Raw genomic sequence first — 23,113 nt, 5'->3', positions numbered from 1 at the left:
TGGCAAGGGGTTAACCTTGAATTTTTTCTCGAAAATCCAAAAAAAAAATTTTTATTTTTTTTACCAAAATGCCTAGCCAAGTCACTCTCAACCCATATTTGTAAACCAAAACTTGTTTCGAGACTTTGGTCCGCAGATGTTTGCTTTCGAGTGTAAATATTTGGATGCGCATATAACTCGGCAACCAGACCTCCAATTAAATTTTGGTTTTCAGAGCTTAAAGAGACCTTTCGATTTCTCTCTCTGCTTTATGTTGTAAACTAATTTAAAAATTTTAAAACAATAAAAAAAAAATATTCGACTAAGCCCTGATTTTTCAATCGTCAGTTAGACTATCAGAGGAATAAATGTCAATATAAAAAAAAGTTTTATTCCTAGGAATAAGCTCTATCTGAGGTTTATCTGACTATTGAAAAATTGGCCCTAAATTTGTTTTTCAATTTAATTTCAGGTGTTGAAAAGGCTAGAGGACATACCTTAGATCGGCAAAATTATAAAAATCACCTCTTGGGGATATCAACTTCAAATGATGATAGTACTGCAGAAGTCAATCATTGGCGTACTAAATCGCATTCATCACAAGCCAGTTTTCCACGTGATAGAAGACATGAAGATAGAATACATGAAGATAGAAGACATGAAGATAGAAGACAAAACTATCAGCAAAATGATAATTACAGAGCGGAGAGATCTTACAATCAGCATTCTGGCAGAGATGAGGGACCAAGAAGACCTTGGGTTAATTTCAACGATAGAGGTGGGAGAATGAATAGTCAATATAATAATTTTAACCGTCACGATGATAGGCCGAATTATAAATCGAGAAATTTCAATCGCGATGAGGGAAGACCGTTTCATCGATCGGAATATTCAAATCGGTCGAGAAAACCCTATGAAAGACGTGAGAGAGAATTTTGAAATCACGAGTAATTTTAATCTTAAGCAATATTTTTTTTTTTGTTAAGGTCTTCAATAAACAATTTTCAAAAATCAGGTTTTAGTGTGAGTTTAATCTTTACTTTGTGTTTTTTTTAAAGATTTTTCTTTTTCAAATATAATTTTCTCAGGTGTCTGAGGAATCGAACAGGGCAGACAAAATCGAATAACGAATGGTCGATTTCACTAGTCAAAAAGTTTTTTTTTTTTTATAGAAATTAAAGTATATTTTTCTAATGGTTTTTTGTGCGCTGATTCCGAAGCCAAAGTCAGAAAAATTCTATCACATCATGTTTTTGAGATTTTACCATGCCAAAACATCACACAAATAGTGTATTGGACGTTCAAAATTCAATATCTAAAAAACTTGGAACGTTAGAGCTATTCTAATGCTAAATTCAAATTAAGAAGGTAAAAGGCCATTAGAAAAGTTTAATTTGTTTTCTATAGAAAATTATTTCTCGCCAATATTATTATCATTTACGGAAAAATCTATCTTAAAAATCGTTTTTTTTTTTTTAATTTTTCTCAATATGTTCTAAAACAAAAGTATAGTTTTTCCACACAATCTTAAATAAAATGTTTTAATCTAAATAACTGCATTCCAAACTTTTCAAAAATCAAAAATTTTTTCGGTAACTTTTTTGATTGAAAAATAGGCTATTTTTTCAAAATAAATTCGTCAAAAATCATTTTGCTCTAAAAACATTTAAAAAAGATAGAAAACATAACAAAGTAATTTTTAACCAAGTTTTGTTAAAATCTAATCATTTTTGTAAAAGATAAAAATAAAAACTTAAAAAAACGTATTTTTGCATTTTTTTCCAATATTTTTGAGGTTATATAAAAAAATGGTTTGAGTAAAAGTTGTAGAAATTTTTACTATCTACAACTTTTGTGTTCAACTTTTTTCGAAAGGAGGTCTACTTTTGCCAAAAATCGTAAAAAAACACGATTTTTGACACCCACCCCACTTTTTCGCCCACCCACCTCCTTTCCCAGTTTTTTGTAAAAAATTTTCGTTAAAATCTACTTAGCCGTTTATAAAAAAGTCAAAAATCAAGAAAACCGTTCTATGGCAGAAAGCTTAAATAACTGTTCAAAAAATAATCCAATATAAAAAATAATTTTAATAATTTTTTATTATTTTTGTTATTTTTTTCTTCGTTATTATTGTTCAAAAAATATTTTTTCTATTTCAAAAGTAGTACAATTTTTGCCAAAGCACAAAATTACTTAAAGAAGTTAAGAAATCTGAAGAATTTCTGATATTCTTTTTTAAGAAGGATTTAAGTTCATATAAAGTAGAAAAAAATAGAAGAAAATGATAGAAGAAATTAATAAAAAATACCTATTGAAAATAAAATGAAGATTCAATTAAGAAAACATAAATTATATACCATTTTAATGGTTAATAAAGCATGAATAAAGAACGCCATTACTGAAACTATACTATTATCTGGTTTAATAATTACTTTAAAACCGTTTTAAAAGATTTGGACCACGAAACAAAGTAGTTATGTTATTTTATTTCTTGTATAATAAAATTTTTTATCATTGAAGCCGTATAAAAAAAATTGTGTTGTAAACAAATTTTTAATAATTAGAATAATAATAATCAACACTAAAAAACGAAATTTTTAAAAAAAATCTTCAAACCGTTTTTAAAAAATTGACTTTTCAAAAAAAATAAAAAATAGGAATATTTTTTTGAAAATCCAAAAATGTGTTTTTTGAAAATTTTGAAAAAAAATTGAACACGACCGACTCAGTTGGTATTGCCATGTTCAAAGGAGAGATCCTGAGAACCCCGTCAAAAAAGCAATATCATACAACGTTCCAACACGAAATAGAAAGAAAGGTAGGCCTAAAAACTCCTGGTACAAGCAAATGCAAAACCACCAGCATTCAGTTGGCCCTAGAAATGGAACAATACAAAACCGGGAGGCTTGCCGCCGATTTCTGAGGTCAACCCGGCGAACCCCACAGGCGGATCACTAGTGTGAAGCAGTTACGTGGGATAGTTATGATCCCCTCGACATCGAGATCATAACAGCGCCGAGAAAAAGGAAGAAGAAGTGTTTTTTGAAAATTTTCTAAAAAAAATTGTTACAGTAACTGTACCTATCTTTTTTGGATAAAAATTGAAATCGGTTCGGTCTTTTACGAGAAATTCAGAATTTAAGAAATAAATTTGGCAGGTACCGTTAATAATATAGCCACACAAAACAAAACAAAAAAATATTGTGACCTGGGGGTGCGACTATGTTAATCATATGGTTTTTGGGTCGCTGAAACCAGATTCGAAGTCAATTTTGCCCTATCACGTCAGGTTTTTGAGATATCATCAAAAAATGTCAGAACTTGTTGTTTCTTTTGGTTTTCACATTTTTTGAGAATATCTCAAAAACCTGACGTGATACGGCAAAATAGACTATAGATTCGGTTTCAGCGACCCAAAAACATATGACCGCAAATCCAGATTAGAAAAAAAAACAGTTTTTCGTGAAATTTTTTGAGGTTATCTCGAATTATTTGTTTTTTTATTTTTAATAAAAAGTGGTTGTTGGATTTTTTCAGTAAAATATAATAGGTTTTGTCAACAAAAAAATTTCAAATGAAATCAGTGAATAATGTCGTTGATAAAATTGGAGAGAGTAAAAATGGTGAAGAAAAGCGATTTGAGCAAGCCATTATAAGATGAAAAATACGGGATGTTTCAAAACCATTGCAGTTATGTGAGAACCCTTTTCCACTTGGCTGAGTCAAGTACTGGTGATTCCAGGCTATTCATTTCCACTGCAATCTCCTTCCACTTCCTATTTAATGACGCCTTTGTGCAAATTCTTTTGGCAACCTTAGAGTTTTTTTCCATTTACTCTACCAGTTTAGTTAATCTATTCTATTCTAGTCCTAAATCAAGAAAATATTTATTAACAAGTATACAGGGTGTCCCACAGTCACCGCCCCAAATGAAAACCATGGATTCCTGAGGTCATTTTAAGTCGAAAAACTTAAGAGGTAATTTTCTCGTTTTCGTCCCGTTTTCGAGTTACCAAGGTTTTTATGATTTTTGCTCTCTTGTGCTTTAACTGGCCTTAGCTTTGCCAAACTAAGTTTCATTTGAAAAATTTTTTTTACAACCAATCAAGAATTTATTACAGTTTAAGTTTGTCTCAAAACTTTTTTTTCTGTGGACAACTGTTTTTCCACAATTTTGCATCAAACACAATTTTCTTCGTTTTTTAAGTTGTTTTTTACACTTTCATATCATTTAAGTCAAAAAAACACGTTAATGAGTATTAATTTTTTGTCCTTTTTCTTAAAGCCCAGTTTATTTTCATAAAAAAAATAAGTTTTATTTCATAAAAAAGGCTACTGAAAGTAATTAAAAAAATAAACAAACTGAGTGAATTAAAAAAAAAAAAATTTTTAAATACAAAATTGATTTAAATGAATTAAAATTTTTTCTGAGCTTTAAATATTTGTTCTTTTCTTAACCACAATAGCTCAGAAAAAGTTTTTAGTTCATTTAAATCAATTTTTTATTTAAAAAATATTTTTTTTTTTATTTCACTCAGTTTGTTTATTTTTTTTAATTACTTTCAGTAGCCTTTTTTATGAAATAAAACTTATTTTTTTTATTAAAATAAACTGGGCTTTAATAAAAAGGACAAAAAATTAATACTCATTAACGTGTTTTTTTTACTTAAATGATATGAAAGTGTAAAAAACAACTTAAAAAACGAAGAAAATTGTGTTTGATGTAAAATTGTGGAAAAACGGTTGTCCGCAGAAAAAAAAGTTTTGAGGCAAACTTAAACTGTAATAAATTCTTGATTGATTGTAAAAAAAATCTTTCAAATCAAACTTAGTTTGGCAAAGATAAGGCCAGTTAAAGGACAAGAGAGCAAATATCATAAAAACCGTGGTAACTCGAAAACGGGACGAAAACGAGAAAATTACCTCTTAAGTTTTTCGAATTAAAATTACCTCAGGAATCCATGGTTTTCATTTGGGGCGGTGACTGTGGGACACCCTGTATATCAAACCTAACTAAACAAATTACTTACATTAGAAAAAAAAACAATCCATAAAAGTTAAACAATAATGATTAAATAAATTAATGTGAAATGAAACGTCAAAACAAAAATACCGCCTATTCACAATTGTGTTTCGATCAATGTTCACAATAGAGAAAAATTTATCAATAATTGACAACCGAAATAGGGACCACAAAAATCTTCCTAAAACTGGTAGCCATATTAATATTGCATTCCTTTTTCTAATATTGTTCTTATTATTTTAATAAAACAAAAGAGCTGATGTGCGAACTTGAAAATTTAGGAAAATATTAAAATGTGACAGTGAAACTTGAAATTATCTAAGAGACAGGTTTTTTTTTATTTTTAATTATGAGTAAACTTAGAGTTAAGTAGGTTCATCTTGAAGCAAAAATATAAAACTTTTTGAAATTTAAATGAAACACGTCCTTAAATCATTCTTTCACTTCGTTAACAAAAGGGAAATTAAATTGTGACTCTATTTCACCTATTTTGAGAAATGCAACTAGGATTTAATTCAAGCATTCTTAAGGCTTTTAAAGGGTTGAAAATCTTTATTAGATCAAACTTTTAAAATTAAACTAAATTTTCGACTAAATTGGGGTTTTTCTATTGCATTTCAGGTGTTGAAAAGCCCAATAAAACTATGAATGTCGATAATTGGCGTGATCACCCAGAACCCAATTCAGATTTGTCTATCGTCATCAAGCATAAGAGTCGTAATAGAAGACAAAACTTTCAACAAAATGATTGTGATAGAGCCGAGACATCAAACAATCAGCAGAAAAGATTTTTTGGCAGAGATGAGAGACCTAAGAAATCTTGAATAAAATTTTGTGACAAAGATGGCAGATCGAAATACATACCATCTTAAAATTATTGTAATGATGTAGATGATAGAGGCTGAATTATCCAATTGTCCGTGAAAGTAAATGAGAAATGTTTTTTGAAATTTATTTTATTTTTTTTTCTAGATTGATCAATAAACACTCGCCAAAATCAGGCTGTAGTCAGAGTTAAATAAATGCTTGTTTTGTGTGTTTTTTAAAGATTTTTTTTTTGACATTTTCATGGAAGTTGTATAATAAACTCTTAAACCTCAAACTTTTCAACGCATTCAAAATTAAGAATAAAAATCTTTTTCAATCCCATTTTGATAGACAACAATTTATTTGGACGTTTAGCTAATTGAAGCAATCAATTCTTCATCCATTAACCCTCCAGTCAAGAGCTACTATCCCCTCAACTATAAAAGTGACTTTGGCACAATTGCCAACTTGCCCAGAGTTGACCACACTTCGAAATATCCATTAGCTCTTTGCTGATGGAAGTAACATATCCAAGCATCCAAGTAAATTGATTGGAAACAATCAACTTGACAATATAACATAAAAACCTTCAATTTATATAGATACTTAATACATACATACACAGATATCTTTTGATTCATCCCTTTAAGGAGCTATAAACGTCTATTTCTTTTAAATTGATAAAAGCAAAAGACAAAATCGATTTACCATAAAATTAGGAATGAAACAGAGAATTGGAAAAAAAAGAATTCGTACAAACTTGTAGGTATATGTACATATGTACAAATGTTGGTAATTTTTTTGCTTCTTTTGTTTCATAGAGTGAGTATATTGGGAATTAATTGGATCTATATATGGATTTATACGAGTTTATTTCTTAGACAGGATGTTTATTAGGAAATTAAAAGAATTGAGAAACAATCAAATGGAGAAAAGAAGGAAAAAAAAAATAAAATTTACAACAGGACGAAATGTCAAAAAGTTTTTTTTTGTCGAATAAAAACCCCAAAATATTAAAACAACAGGTTTATTGAATTTAAAGTAAGAAATTTAAAGTATGTATATATAATGCGAATACATATTTTTGAATTTATATCAGATAAGTTTATTTGTAAGAGATTAACTAGAGGTCTTATCAGAGAGACGTTAATATGAAATTATTTTTTAAAAAACATTATTCTGATGGGAAATTTAATTTTCCGTAAAAAGTTTTGATAACAAAGGAATTTTTAGAAAAAAATTTTGAAAATCGTTGGAGCCGTTTTAAAAAAAAATAATTTTGTATAGGTACCTATATAAAAATTTTCTAATATTTTTCAAAAAAAAGTTGGGATGCCATTTTAAAGAAACAATTAATTTACACATAAAAACGAAATTTCAAAATTTTTCACAAAACCCGTTTTCAAAAAATTGATTTTTCAAGAAAAAATTTTGAAATTTTTTTTTTTAATCCAAAAATGTGTTTTTTGAAAATTTTCTAAAATTTTAATATCAAGGGGCACGGTAGTGCCCAGCCAAGTTCTCTAGCAACTTTGGCACTACACCCTTATTTACAGGAAACAACTCAGGCCATTTTCGACCCCCCTCTAACTTCCACACCAAAGATGCTAGAAATTTCAAACTCACTGCATTTGTTGAGCTCGTCAAAAACAAACACCTCACAAAATTTCAGCCTCCTACGATGAGTAGTTTCTGAGATATAGGGCTTCAAAAATCGCAAAAACCGTAACTGACTCACTGACTCACTGACTCACTGACAGATCATCAAAATTATGGAGAACTTCCCGATATCGTAGAAACTTGAAATTTTACATGGTGATAGGACTTGTGGTGTATACAAAGGAAAAAATCGAAAATTTGAGATTTTCAATTCAGGGGGCGTGGCATCCGCCCATTTCCGCTGAATTTTCATCATATATTATAGAGCACTTCTGATTATCGTAGAATCTTGAAATTTGGTAGAATAGTAAAGCTGGTAGTTTATACAAAGGAAAAAATTTAAAACTTGAGAATTTCAGCCAGGGGGCGTGGCAACCGCCCATTTCCGCTGAATTTTCATAAATTATTATAGAGTACTTCTGATTGTCGTAGAATCTTGAAATTTGGTAGAATGGTGGTGCTGGTAGTTAACACAAAGGAAAAAATTTAAAATTTGAGAATTTCAGCCAGGGGGCGTGGCAACCGCCCATTTCCGCTGAATTTTCATAAATTATTATAGAGTACTTCTGATTGTCGTAGAATCTTGAAATTTGGTAGAATAGTAAAGCTGGTAGTTTATACAAAGGAAAAAATTTAAAATTTGAGAATTTCAGCCAGGGGGCGTGGCAACCGCCCATTTCCGCTGAATTTTCATAAATTATTATAGAGTACTTCTGATTGTCGTAGAATCTTGAAATTTGGTAGAATGGTGGTGCTGGTAGTTAACACAAAGGAAAAAATTTAAAGTTTGAGAATTTCAGGCAGGGGGCGAGGCAACCGCCCATTTTCACTGAATTTTCATCAAATAAAGAGATTTTATATTCTACAGCCATACCTTGCAAAAAGTAGTGAAATCACAACAAAAACATTACTGTTAAAAAAAGAGCCAAGTTATCCTATGTTGAAATTATGCTGGCACAAAAAGTACTGAGATGTAAAAGTGTACCAAGTTCGAAAGTTTGGGTTCAAATTCGTATCAATAAAATTTTGATTGTTTACTTGGCAATTTTTGAAATAACTTTAAAAATCGATGGTTAAGAAAAATTGTCAAGAGAACAATCAAAATTTTATTGATACGAATTTGAACCCAAACTTTAGAACTTGGTACACTTTTACATCTCAGTACTTTTTGTGCCAGCATAATTTCAACTCTCTTTTTTTAACAGTAATGTTTTTGTTGTGATTACCTTTACTTAACCGCTTTTGTATACAAATTTTCGTTGAAATCGGGTAAGTCTTGTACGAGACATTCATAAATAAAAAAAACCGTTATATGGCAGGTACCGTTAATATTTTTTTATTTCAAAAGTTGGCTCTTATGTGTACTATAACACACAAAAACTATAATCAAAATCGTTACAGCCCTTTTTTTTAAATTAAATTTTCAATTTCCGTTATACCTAAAAAAAATTTAAATTTGTTTTGGGAATCACCCAAGACTGTTAACTACCAAGTTTGAACAAAATCACTAAAGTAGTTTAGGGTCTAGTTCGAGGTACATACAGACAGACAGACAGACAGACGGACAGACACACAGAATTGCCTGGCCCACTTTTTTGGCATTCTCCATCATCGTAATGCCATTGAACGATAGTTTCTTATTTACTATGTTTTTAACCGACATAAATATACAGACGTTTTTTTTACCTATTTTTCAAAATTTATAAAAAAAAACTCAAAAGCTTATGTTTTTAAAACGTCTTGAACTGACCCATACTTTGAGAGTGGTGACCTCTCCATATCCGCTGAAAATGATGTGAAAATTTATGTACAAATACAAAACTGAAACCTTAAACAATTTTTGACCTAAATACCAATTTGCATCAGATAAGCTCACAAACTTGAAATATTTTTTTTATTGAATATCCCGAATATAAAGGATCATCCATTACTTCCTAAAAATAAAAAAAATTATTTCTTTTTCAACTTATCGATTTTATTTTTATTGGGCTCATGCAAACTAATTTATTTCCCAATACCGATCTCTGTGTAAAGTAAAAATCACAAAAAAAAAAATACGTTTTTTAATTCCAAAAAAGATTCTTTGGACTGCATTTCTGAAGAACTGGCAGTACCTTTATTATTCCGAAGTGTTACCTTTAACACCTAAAAAAACAAAACAAATCCAAGAAGACGCCACACATCGATTTTTATTATAAGCTTCTTGCTGTTTTACCGCCGCTGGCTGGGTTAATACAGATTTGTATCTTATTAGTGGGCGGAGATTGAAATCCACTATCACTTTGCGATCTTTAAATGCAGAGGCAGTGTGAGCTTGCTTCCTCGATGAAAAAAAAAACCATGCCCTGATCCTTACCATAATTCCAATATTTGATTTTCTCATGAACATCACGATCGATCTTTTTAAGAAGTGCATCAATGTGTACTCGAAATTGGATTTGGAAACTGCAAGATTGAAATCAGTGGATTATATTTATGTGTAGGTGGCAAAAGTCAAAGGATAATAATATTTTTTTGAGGGCCGATTTGTTTGGTTATGTGAAAAGTGAGATCAGCCCCTTTGGACATTTGATTTTTGTTGGTTTTTCGTTTCGTTTTATATTTTATTTTTTTTTGTAAAAAGACAATAGTAATTTATTTTACTTAAACATTTAACAGTTTATTTTAAGAAAAAATGTTCTTAACATTTTTTTAACTATGGTTTTAAAGGATTATATAGAAGTAAAGTGTTGCTCATAAGAAAGGACAATCAAGAAAAATTTTTTTGAGCTGGTTATCAGATTGATTCAATAAATAACTTCATAGCCGGCAGCCGATAGATATAGGTACTTATTGACTGACTGGCCATTACGATTATCTATGCCCGCCATCAAGATTTAAGATTAAAAATCTTATCGTTTAAAAATCGCAAATCGCATTGCGATTAAAATAATTTATCGCTGGTGATTTGTTAGGCTTTAAAATGGGCCAGAAAATATTATGCATGTGGCAAGAAATGAAAATAAAGCTGCACAGGTAGACAGACACAGATACATACGTACGTTCAACGTTCATATCTGGAGCAGGTTAAATTACAAAAAAAAAAATCTTACAAAACAGAGAACAATGTGGGCAATTGGTCCTTAAGGCACAAAAAAAAAATGAAAAATAAAACAAATCAGCAACCTTTGCCAAATTAAAATTTGGCGATTTGATATGAATACTAAACAAGTTAAAATGTTGAAGAAAAGTTGGATCATTTAAGTCAAGTAATATTATGTTTTAGAGTGTTTTTTTTTCCTTGTATATATGTTGAAATCTTCAAAAGGTTAAGTGTAACCGTTAAACTTTATGCGGGATAAATGGTGTACTAAAACTCTTTCCAAATGCGACTTGTAGTTCTAAAAAATATGTATCTAGCAATTTATCTATTAGCCCTGTACGCTGTTCCTTTGGGAGGTGGCAAAGTACTACTACTAGTTTACTAGCGATTTTCAATGGAACGCACTTTCAACGAATTCAATACAAATCGTATCTACTCGGGAAGAAGAGCATGAGTAGATGATAGTACTAGATTAACCAAAACATCTACTTTTAGTAGACTACCACCTCCAATGGAACGGGGCTATTACGAAGTTAAAGTTCAAGGTAGTATCCCAGTCAAAATTCCTTCTCATTCCATTGCTTTATAGTGGTTTTCGGTTCTTTCACTTGTTTGATTTCACAAAAAATACATTTGTCTTAATACATTAATTAATTCTATCATACTTTTCTTTAATATATGTGATTTTCTCCGTGTTGAACGCAGACCATCTCAGCCTAACTTCTAAATTTTTAGAGGTTCTGATTGGGAGACCGGGGAGAATCAGTCCGAAATATTTTTGTTAATTTTGAAATGTAACTTGAGCAATATTTATTAGAACAAATAAATAAAATAAACAATTAAATTTTGATTGTTCTCTTGAAAATGTTTCTTTTAATTATATCAATTTTAGAGTTAATTCATTAAATTGATAAGAGAATGTTTACTTTTAAATATGTATTTCTTTTGGATAAGATTCTAAAAGTGCTTAAAAGTATTTGATGAAAACTCAGCGAAATTGGGTGGTAACCGAGCCCCCCAAATTGAAAATCTCAAATTTTCAAACACTACTATGCTGCCAGCTAGGGCCTTTCAGTTGGGGGCACCTAGGGATATGAGCTTAAAAGGCGAACATTTCACCACTATCAAAAAGGGCTCAATCTTATTTAATATAAATGTACTTTGTATGTACAACAAAAATGGAATTGGAATCAACTGACCCTGAGTTTTGGAGCCCAAAAGTAACTTTTAACCAGCGTTGCCAACCCATTCAGTCAAAATTATGCCTCACTTGAAAAAAAATTATGCCTTTTCAAATAAATTATGCCTCAATTTAAATTTCTTAGTTTATGCTTAAAAAATTATTATATACAAAAAGTACACAAGTACACAAAACGAAATGTTTATTTAATCAATTTATACATTAAGGGCCAATTTTTCAATAGTCATCAGATAAACCTCAGATAGAGATTATTCCTAGGAATAAAATTTTTTGTATTGAAATTTATTCTTCTGATAGTCTAACTGACGATTGAAAAATCGGGGCTAAGGCAACTTATTTGTCACGTAACGGAAACTTATTTTCTTCGAAAGGAATATTTCAAGACGTTGCTTCATATAATTGGAAGAAATTAGCTGCCAATTTTTTTCACCAATAAAAAATATTAGCCTATTTGCAAGCGTTTTAGACCTTTTTACAGCAACAAAATAAGATTCTTTTTCTAGTAAAAGTGATTAGTGTGAAAAACACTACCAAGAGTTAAATGGTTAAAACAAATTCTGTAGATAAAATTTCGAACAACCTTTATTTAAAAGATATAGAAAATATTAGTTTTTAGTCTTTTTATCAAAATATTTCAAAAAAATATAAGAAACTTTTAAAATATAAATCAAGAGTAGAATGAAAAAAATTATGCCTTTTTGGCAAAAAATAAGCCTTAATGCCTTAGCTAATAAAATTATGCCTAAAAGGCATAATTATGCGATCTAAAATAGAGTGGATAGTGTTTTTTTGGGATCTATTAAGGTGCAATTCTTGAATTTCTCTTACTTTTTCTATAGAAAAATGATAAAATCTATTTATAAAAGTCAAATCAACTATTTCAAAGAAAACAATTGAAAAACAATAAAATGCTTGGAATTTAATGATGAAAACTTATGACGTGTTGGTATATTTTAACAAAACCAAATCCTCAATAATAAATTGCTTTCTCCCTTAAAGATAGTAAATTAATTGAGAAGATGATCAAAAGTACATTAATAATTTCTCCATCATGATATTTGATGGAATTGCAATTCTCGATGAAAAAAAAAAAATGTATAAATTTATTTATTGATAGTTTTTTGTTTTCCATTTAGCCTCTCCTTTAACTCTCGTACTTGAACCAAGCGTCAAGATTTATAGCAAACGACCATCAACTAGCTGTGAGTTATTCATGTATCCTTGGAAATTGCATAATCCTTAATGCATCCATGCACACCCTCAACTGGCGCCATGAAAAAACACACAACTACAGGTCAATTTCGAAGAAAAGAGTACATTGAACTGAACCTTGCACATTATAGTCGTCCTGGTCCTCGTCAGTTCTCGTACAACAAAGCTGAGAATTTTCTCAGAAAAAAAAAAAAAAAAAAATAAGGAAACATACAAACACACACCCAGAGTATAGAGCAAAACTCAAACTAAAGCCATTAAAAGGATGAATAAAATGGATAGTTATGGGTGCGCCAAAAAAAGAACCGCGACTCTATATTTGTATGTGGGAGCTTGGTAGAGTTTTTAGCAACAACAACACAAAAAAAAGGAAATTATATTTATCTATTAAAAAGCAATTACGTTCATATCTTACGGATCAACAATGACCGATTCAAAAGATGACAGCCGAGAAAACAACAACTTTATGAGAAAAAGGAGTGATGATATCCTTATATTGGAAAAAAGGTTTCAATCTCAACTTGTATCATATCGATAAAACCTATGGCGCCATCATCGATGTCGTCGTCGTTGTCGTATCGCATCGTATACATATATCGTCCTGGAAAGTCCTGTGAAACTTTTCACCGCAGTTTTTCCTTCTTTTCGTGCACTGGCACAACTTTTGTGAGTGTGTGTGTTTGTGTATGTGTGTTGTGCTGTTTTTGGCTAACAAATAATCACATTTTCACATTTCACACAGAAGAGAGCAATGAATTTAAATTATTTTTCGTCGTATTCATGTGGCAGATAAATGTATATTTTTAGCTCGCACACAGGATATTGTCGTCATGGTCTTCCTCGTCGTCGTGTCGGTTGTCGTCTTGCTATAGACCCATCAATAACTTCAAAAGCCACCCAGACTGGCTGAAGCCATTGCGATATGCGATTGCATTGCATTCTTTGTCGTCGGAATCGTCGTAGTCCTAGTCGAACGTCGACGTCTGCATTCCTTTTTTTTTTTTGTGGGTAATGTTCGAAAAAAAGCGACATTATGTTCGGTTTTTTTTTATTTTGAATCTCCAAGGATACCTCTATGGATGCTTTGGTGGACCAAAAGTCTATATGCGACGAATGCTAAACGACACTCGCATTCAACTATTTCTAGGAAAAAAGATAGAAAGATATCGTTCGCAGGCTTCATGTGGCAATCTTGCGAATCATCTGCAATTACAATATGACAAATTGTGTCACACGAGCATCGTGGTCAGAGGTGTTACAATCTTCCCCTACACAGTCTTTGCCTATAGGCATCCAGTGGTAGGACTCAGATACTGAGAGTAGGTATAATAAGAGACATACACACAGTTATTATGAATGTCCCTCTGGTGGATATCTTGGTGGTATAGAGTAACAAATCCGTTGCGACAGCGACTAATAAGGTGGTCATTTGACTTGTGCTGCCCATAAGTGTCACATTTTCAACCCAGACAACACACAGAGGAATCAATTATCTTTTTCAGCTGAGTATGGTATATCTAGCTCGGGCGAAATAATACTTTTTCCCGAAAGAAATCACTTTATTATTATTTAAGAGAGCCACTCTTGGACTTTATCGAGTAGAGAAGTTTAGCTCTTTCAGATTAGTTAAGAACGAAGAACCTTACAAAATTCATTGTCAAAAGCAAAGTTAGTTGAATTTTTTTATTATAGCGTTTGTTAGATAAAATAAGTAAACTTCGTGGAGAGACTAGTTTACAAAAAAAAAAAAAAAAAACTTTTTGGACACCAAGTGCCGTTATACTTTTATACTTTTAATATAGATTTGAGTCCAGAAAACTCGAAAATCTAATCTAAAAAAATTTGTGTGGATAGGTTTTCGAGATATGATTTTTCAAAGTTTTTTGTCGTTTTTTTCCCAGCGATTAATCTGAACAAAAAAAAACCGGCACCTAAAAGCTGAATAAATAAGCAAGAAACACTAGAACAACTTTTCTGCGTCGCTCCAGATTATTAAGTGCAATGTATCAAAACATTAAAAAAAAAAATCAATTTTTTAAATTAAATTTTTGCCAAAAAAATTTTCTTACTAAAAGAAAAAATCAAAATCTTTCGAATACTCATAGTTTTAAATTTTTCATGTGTAGTACACTTCCTGTGAAAGATAAAAAGATAATTTTCTTCAAAATCTGTGGATAAATTTTAATGATATGACCATTTTTCAAACGATCAATATTTTCGACTCTTTTTGTTACTGTTAGAGTTTTTGTCTATAACTTGAAAAGCAAGCTTAATTTGAAAATTTTTATTAAGGAATTTTTTGTAGATAAATAAATTTCCTATTTATATGTATCCTTTTAAAAAATTTTAAAATTAAAATATTGTTAAAAACTTGAGAAAATATATTCAAAAAAGGTAAAATAGAATATTTATATCTTTTTATTAAACATGTAAAAGAGAAAACAAGATACTTTATTTTTCAAAATAATGGTCACAAAAATTGAATAAGACTAAAATTGTATAAAATATAGAATTTCAAAATCTATTGTTTTTGGCCTGAACAAAAATATGTTTTATTAAAACAAGCATATGAAATAGCATGACAAATAAAATACAACCCAAAAGAACATGCATGTCCTGACTTAACCCCTGGGTCCTAGAAAAATGATTTATACCTTTTTGAAAACGTTGTTTAATGTAGACAAGAACCTCATGAATTTTGACTTAAGTCTACCTATATCTAAAAAATGGCCTCATAAGTCAACACATACCTATTTCAAATGATACTTTAAACCTCTTGAGGCGCCATCTAGTGTCTAAATAAAAACCAGAAAAAATTAGAGGATTTTTTTTTATTATTTAGAAACAGTTTTTCCACTTAGGAACTTGATTCAAAATAACTAATGCCCTAATATACATACATAATTTATATTTTAAATTCTTTTGTTTGAAAAATTTCTTGTCAGATTTTCAACCAAGGCTCTTCCGCAATGAGTTGTGAGCTGGTTTTGGAAGTGGCTAAGCATCCATAGACTCAAGAAGGTCAAGTTGTGACTAGGGTCGTTATTTTTATGGAGGATACACAATCCATCTTAACAAAATCGGTTCACCCAGTCGAAACTTTTGAGGTAATAAACTTGGCACAACATAGATTTGCTTTTTTGGAGATTTTAGGTTTTGTAGATTTTGATTTTAGCCTACAAAAATTATTACAATTTTGCTTATACCACAGGATAAAATTTATTCACCTTTATCTAAAAAAAAAAAACGCTTTCTCCACACAACAGTATTTTCCGTGAAACCTTTGACCTGCAAGTCCAAAATTTAGTTTTCTTTAAAAAACATCCATTTCAACTGCCCTTTTGTGACATCAAAAATGACGCCGATAAATGCCCATCACTTATCCATATAAATTGTCAATTTGTTATGGGGTTGCATTAATGCCAACAACAAAATTACTGTGATTATCAATTCCCCATCAATATGGCGGTATATAGAAAGTGCTACAGGTCTGCCTTTTTTTTTTGTCTCAAAAAACCTTTAAGCAACTCAATACTCTTTTAAAAACTCGGTCATGTCCGTGCCATTCTTCACCTCTTACTTATATCGTCGACCGCCCCAGCCTTTATAAATACTCGTGCAAAAAAATAAGGACCAATTTGCGTTTGGAATATAGGGTTCCAGCTTATAGCTCAGCACTGCCACGCCATCATGCGGTGAGATAATTGCGTTGTCTCAGCGACGTAATTATTCATGGACAATAAATTTGTTCGTCCGTGCGAGCGTATATAGTGGCAGCAGCGCAGCGACTAAACGTGGCAGCAGCGCAGCGACTAAACGTGGCAGTAGTGCAACGTTCAGCATCTACACGGGGAGTATGCGATTTGCTAAGAAGAAAAAAACAAAAATAAAAAAAAACACTCTTACATGGACATTGATTTAAATAACAGCTATTAAGGATAATCGAGGGTCCAGTGGTCGATGAGATTTATATTCGATTCGTTAAGATTCGTGTGAAATGGAATTTGAAAGTGCGGCCAACAAGCATATACCCAAGACCTTAGACGTGTAAAAACAACGCGCTGCATCTCTTAAATACGGAAATTGTGTTTTCTTACCTGTTAGCTGGTTAGTTTTGTAATAAATTGTGGCGAATCTAATGTGTATATATTCCGTCGAGTCGCGACGGTGTAATTCTTCTATGAAAGTATAGCATTGATCCTGATGGTGGCTGGCCTGGCCCACCTTTGTAGGCCAATCTATCCGACAAATAAATCTGAAAACACGCCGATAATCCAGTCATATGTATAAGCTAACACAACAGACATCGAGCTCATGTTTTAAGGTGTTGTAATTGGTGTTCTTTCTCGCTGCTGCCGTCTCACAGTATACAGATAAGCTAGAGGTGTTGTTTAAATGTTTAATAGAGTCTAAGAGCTCAAGAGGAACCTTCACCTCATGTCGCAGCAATGCAAGAGCCTCGAGGAGATATACAAAATGAACACAAATTTGAACCGCCTGCCGTTCTTACTAATTGTATACCTCTATCACAACTTTGTATCAGGTGTTTTGTTGTTAGAAAGAAAATCAGATATTAATATGTCTGGTGTCAGGAGCGTAGTTTGGTGGGGTCTTTGCTACGGAGTAGCTTATTTCTTTTACAACGATATTTAAAATTATAGAAAGTCAAAGATGAACATTAGCCCTCTGCCGGCACACGGGTGCGAATTTGGCAGGACAAAAATAAAAAAAATTACGATTTTTCAAAAAAGTGGTCACAAAAAACTCTCTTTATAAGGGTGAAAATATTTTTTTTCGGAATTGTGAATACAATATTTGAATTCCTCGGAATATTCTACATCAACTTCATACTTGATTCTCTGTAAAATATCGGGTGATATGCATAAAAAATAGTAAATGCTTTTACTAGAGAATTTTCAAGTATATACTATTTTTCATATGCATAAAAATCAAGTAAATGCTGAAAATTAAGTATTTACTATCATTCATAGTAACTACTTTTTTGGATGAACTTTTTCAGTAAATACTTTATTCCATATGCATAAAAACTAGTAAGTCCTTTTTTTCTTTAGGAATTACTAGATTTTTTCAAGCTTACAAAATACTAACTTGTAAAATTGATAGTATATACTTTTTTGTTTTAAAACCGCAATTATGAAGCCATGAAACTTATGAATAGCAGTCTTGAGTCATATTTTGACGCAATCTTTTCATGGTATTTCTTAAAAATGGATGGTTGTTAATATTTGTCGAAATGGCAGAATTTTTATGTATCAATTACCAAAAAGTTTAGAATGATCGATTATCGGGCTCAGAGTTAAATTTAAAAGTACTTTATCAATAAGTCATTATTGTAAATGAATAGTATTTTTTTTCAATAAGTTTTTGTTTTAAGTAATGTCAAGTTTAAAAATGTTGAGATAATTTCAACTCTGAATCATATTTGAATTGCTAACAGTATATTAACTTTACTAGCCATGAATAATATATTTTAAGGAATTCGCAATGAAAAAAAAAGCCAAAACTGTGTCGCACGTACTTGCTCTTATGTCAAAAGTTGCTTGAAATATTATAGCTTTTTACAAATTCATAAAAGATTATTTTTAAAAAATATAAAAAAAAACTTTAAAATAATATAAAATTTGGTTTAAAGTTAAATAACGTTTTTTTTTTAATGCATCACAAAGAATTGGAAATCTAGAGCCGCTTTTTTAAAAAGAAGTTTTTTTTCATATAAAGATGTTCAAAAATTTTTTTAAAAATAGAAATGGTATTCCATTAAAAAGAAGATATATTAATTGATAAATAAAAATAAAGTTTCAATAAAATTATTGAGTCGTTTTCAAAATAGATTTTTCATACAAAATTTCGATCTCTTTTTAATACAAAAATGATTTTATTGAAAATTTTGTTTTATTTTAATATTAAGACCACTAAAAAGTTTTTGTTCATATTTTTTTTATTGAAATTGGTGGTGTCGTTTACTAGAAAACGGTTCTATGGGAAATACCGTTAATTACGGTCCATATTTTCAATATTGAACTTTTCAAAGAAAATCGTTAGAGCCATCATGTAATATCTGATTGTTATCTCAAGTTCAATTTTTTTATGCTGCTGTTAAGTTCACTTTTGACTCACAAAAAAAGCACGTACAGATGTTCACATCACAAACTCAAATTTAAGAAACAGTTAAAATTTGTATTGGATTACACGGTAAAACTGTCAGAACAATTTATTTGTAAGCCCTAGTACGCTGCTAAAGCTAAACGAAAATTTGTCTAGGTCTCCAAAGTCAAAAAACTCTTTTTTAGCAAGTAAAATGAACTGGACAATTAAATGCTAGTGACAAATGATTTTAATTTTTCCAAATGTGCGGGCATAGCTAAGAATTTCGTTGGCTAAGCTGAAAATAATTTTTCGTTCAATTTAGTTGTTTTTTTTTTTTTGTGTAAGTAAATTTTCGTATCGTGTCAGTAGCATACGTACCAGGCTTAAATTCGAAACGAATACCAATCATCTAAAAAAGAAGTATTTACTATCATTTTTGGGTGAATTCTAGTATTTACTTGGATGAATTTAGTATCTACTTAAAGTATTTGCCTGCTAGCAGGTACTTTTTTTTATGCATACGAAATTAAGTAAAAACTATGAATTTTACCTTTTACTAGAATTTATAGTATTTACTTTCCTTTTACTTTAAGTAAGTACTACTTTTTTATGCATATCACCCATTGTGACCGAAAAAAGTTCTAGCGACATGAAAAAGTATAAACCAAATTCGCACCCGTGTGCCTATCACGTCACAAAAAAGAGGTGTGCCTACAGAGGGTTAGGAAGTCGACAAAATAGCCCGACGAAATTTCGTATCTAAATCCGTCTGACAACGTGGCAGAAGAAGAATTCATCTTGAGCGCGTGTCCTCTACATAAAAGTCAACAAATATCGAAAAAGTCCAATGTAACAATTAGCAATAATCCCATGCTAAATAAATAAGCAATGTTAAAGTTTATTACCACATTAGGGTCAAAATCATGGAGGTGGGAAATATCGATGACCGAATTCTTAAAAAATCAACTTTGTTTTATAATAAAAATTTCATGCTCAAAAGTTCGCTTTAGCCATAATTTGTCGGCTCATGAACGGACAGAGCACAAAAATGTATATTTTTCAATTTACCACAAAACCCAAAAAATTAGTACCAGAAAAACGTTCCTCGAAACGACTTCAGGGGTCTAGAAATAGTATCAATGTGAATGATATATTATTAAATTATACTAAAAAAGTAGGTCTTAAATAAATCAAATATAAGTTTATTTCTTGGGACAGACACCGATTTCGAAAAAAAAAATGCTTTTATGCACCTCCGAAACACTTAGGCCATAAGTAATTTTTTCTTTTGTTTTTGTTGTAACTTTTTTGATAAAAGTGTATATTACAGCCATACTTAGGTAGGATACTGAGTAAAAATACCCAAAAAATGCAAAATTATGAGTGTAAGACTACATTATTTATTCAGATTCTAAAAGCGTTCCCGGAAATGACGTTTTGACCTTAATTTTTTTTATTTTTTATGTAACAAAGTAAAACGAAATATTTTTGATTTGATTATATTGTAGTGGCTTTGATTTTTGTTCATAATATCAGTTACAAATTTAAATTTCAATCTAGCTATACCCCAAAACAAGCGTTCCCGGAATGACGGTTAATTGATGTACGGTACTTAAAAATGAAACTAAAACTAGTTTCTAACATACATTTTATATATTTATTCATAAAAAAAAGGTGTGGAATGATAAATCTATATAAAATCAACTTTAAAAACTGCTTACAGCACCCTTTTGTACGTTAGATGATTAAAATATTGATACATTAATAAATGTTGGTGTTATGCGTCATTGGGACAACTTTTATCAATGTATAAAAAATAACAAAACTTAATTTTTTAAGTGAAAACTTCTTTAGTATCGTAGTGATTTGAAACAAGATGAAACGAAAACGCGACACGAACATTCAACTTGTTATAACTTTTTTGTTTTAATAGATAGATAAATGAAATTTGTACTGTAGATAGGTAATTAAATAATAAATGTACAAAATTTCAATTAATTTCATATTCAAAATTCTGAGATAACGGTAAAAGGATGTTCTTTTTCTACACACGTTATATCTTATGATCTAGTGCACATACAAATTTGATTCAACTATAATACGCATGCTGATAACATAACCTTTTATTAAATATATCACACATAACGTTACGTGCTCTACAAGTTACACAATCTTAAATTGAAAAAAATTTAAAAATACCTCAAAACACCTGTGAAGATCTGTTGGCGATGACCAGCTACCAGTGTAGGAAGAACCGTAATCTCAGTCTGGAAATTTGACATGGTTGACTTTAAAAAATTCTAACTTCTCTTGTAGACATCTTTCAAATAAGATTTATACATCATTATACAAGGTAAAACAATAAGCTTTCACATGGTATAAAATTTTTTATAGGTTGTCAAACAAAAAAATTGGTTTAATAGCAGGAGAACATAAAAATAAATGTTTTTTTTTGCTTTTTGGATGAAATTTCATCGAGTTTAAAAAATTCTAGCTCTTTTTGTAGATGTTTCATAGACTTGATCGATATATATATTTTGAGCTAAGACAATAACAGCCTTATTTATTAGATTTCACTAAACAGCTCTAAACGGCTGCATAGTTATACAATACATAAAGTTTTATGTAGCCTTTATGCAACGTTACATAAATTTCAATTTATTAAACATTTCCCTAGCCATTATTGTTATGCTAGGTTTGTGTCCAAATAAGTACTAAAAATGGAAAATTAGTACGACAAACAACTCCATCTGTCGATAAAATAACTCCATCTGATTCAAAAATAAACAAAAAAAAAAAATAAACAAAAACCTGAACGAAAGTTCTCAATGTCATATATGTATGTAGAAGAAAATCTCTAAAAAAAACACATTTCATTTGATAACAAATTGTTCACATGTATGAAAATGTAGACACATAAGAAAAAGATGAATACACAGACACATGAATTTATAAGCACTGCGGCCAAAATTTCTCGAAAATTATATCAGGAACAAATCTGCAAATTTCTTATTTTTTGATGTATACATCTATATACTATAGTTGATTTCAAGTTGTTCATTTAATTGAAAATGTAATCAAAAAAATAAATTTTTCAATGAAAAAACAAAAATATATACAAATATTGACATTTTTTTCTCTTTCTGAAAATTATGTGAAGTTCAAATGACATTTAAGCAAAATAAATTCTTATTCAATCTCTAAACAACCTAAAAACCCGTTTAGCTTATACAACCTTTATTAAACGTTGCATAAATATTATAAATCACAATTTTTTGTTTAAATACATTATAAAGAGTACATAATGCTATGTACTCTCTATGATGAGTTTTTAAATAGGGCTGTAAGCTTTCAGATGAAGTACAAATTTTTATAGGTTGTTAGGTAAAAAATGCATTTAATAGCGTGAGAAGATAAAAATACGTGTTTTTTCGCTTTTTTTTTGATGGAAATTGATCAAGTTCAAAAAATTCTAGCTCTTTTTGTAGATGTCTCATAGACCTGATCGATATATATATTTTGAGCTAAGACAACAAGTTTTCAGATGATATGAAATTTATATAGGTTGTCATATAAAAAACATGGATTTGAAGGTGATAGAATAAAAATAGGTAGATTTTTTCTATTTTATTTTTTTTTTTGCAAGAAAAATGATTTTTTAAGGTTTCACTTTTACCACGTGTGAATTGCACACATGACTTTTTTTTGTAAGAAATGTACCAATTAATAAAGAGAATTGTGTATATTTAGTGTGTTAAGAAAAGAAATACTCAAAAATAATTAACTTCTATGTGATTTTAAGAAATTTGATTTTCAGTTTTTGAGTTATGGACATGTCCAGGAACGCTGTTTTTGGGTATATTAGATGAAATAAAAAAGAAATGGACACTTTTCTAACCGAAACAAATATATTCTTAGATGCGTTCCAACTATGTCAATTGGTAAATGAGAAAAAAAGCTTTAAATAAATGTTATTTTAATTAAAAAAATGCCTGGACATCAAATTTTCCACCTCCATGATTTTGACCCATTAACAGATTAC

The 23,113-nt window shown here is 30.2% G+C and overlaps 1 protein-coding gene across 1 annotated transcript in view; it reads left to right on the top strand.

Annotated features, from left to right (window-relative positions):
- The window catches only part of LOC129918525 (RNA/RNP complex-1-interacting phosphatase homolog), a 30,869-nt gene extending 24,917 nt beyond the window's left edge, over window positions 1-5,952 (top strand). Inside the window, exons 7-8 of the mRNA XM_055999120.1 lie at window positions 452-757; window positions 5,624-5,952. Coding sequence (XP_055855095.1) covers window positions 452-757; window positions 5,624-5,826 — 509 coding nt within the window. The 3' untranslated portion in view covers window positions 5,827-5,952. The remainder of the gene's footprint in view (window positions 1-451; window positions 758-5,623) is intronic.
- The last annotated feature ends 17,161 nt before the right edge of the window (window positions 5,953-23,113 follow it).

Source organism: Episyrphus balteatus, chromosome 4, assembly GCF_945859705.1.
Source record: "Episyrphus balteatus chromosome 4, idEpiBalt1.1, whole genome shotgun sequence".
In the NCBI taxonomy this organism is placed as follows: Eukaryota; Metazoa; Arthropoda; class Insecta; order Diptera; family Syrphidae; genus Episyrphus; species Episyrphus balteatus.
This window is presented reverse-complemented; position numbering and strand designations above follow the sequence as displayed.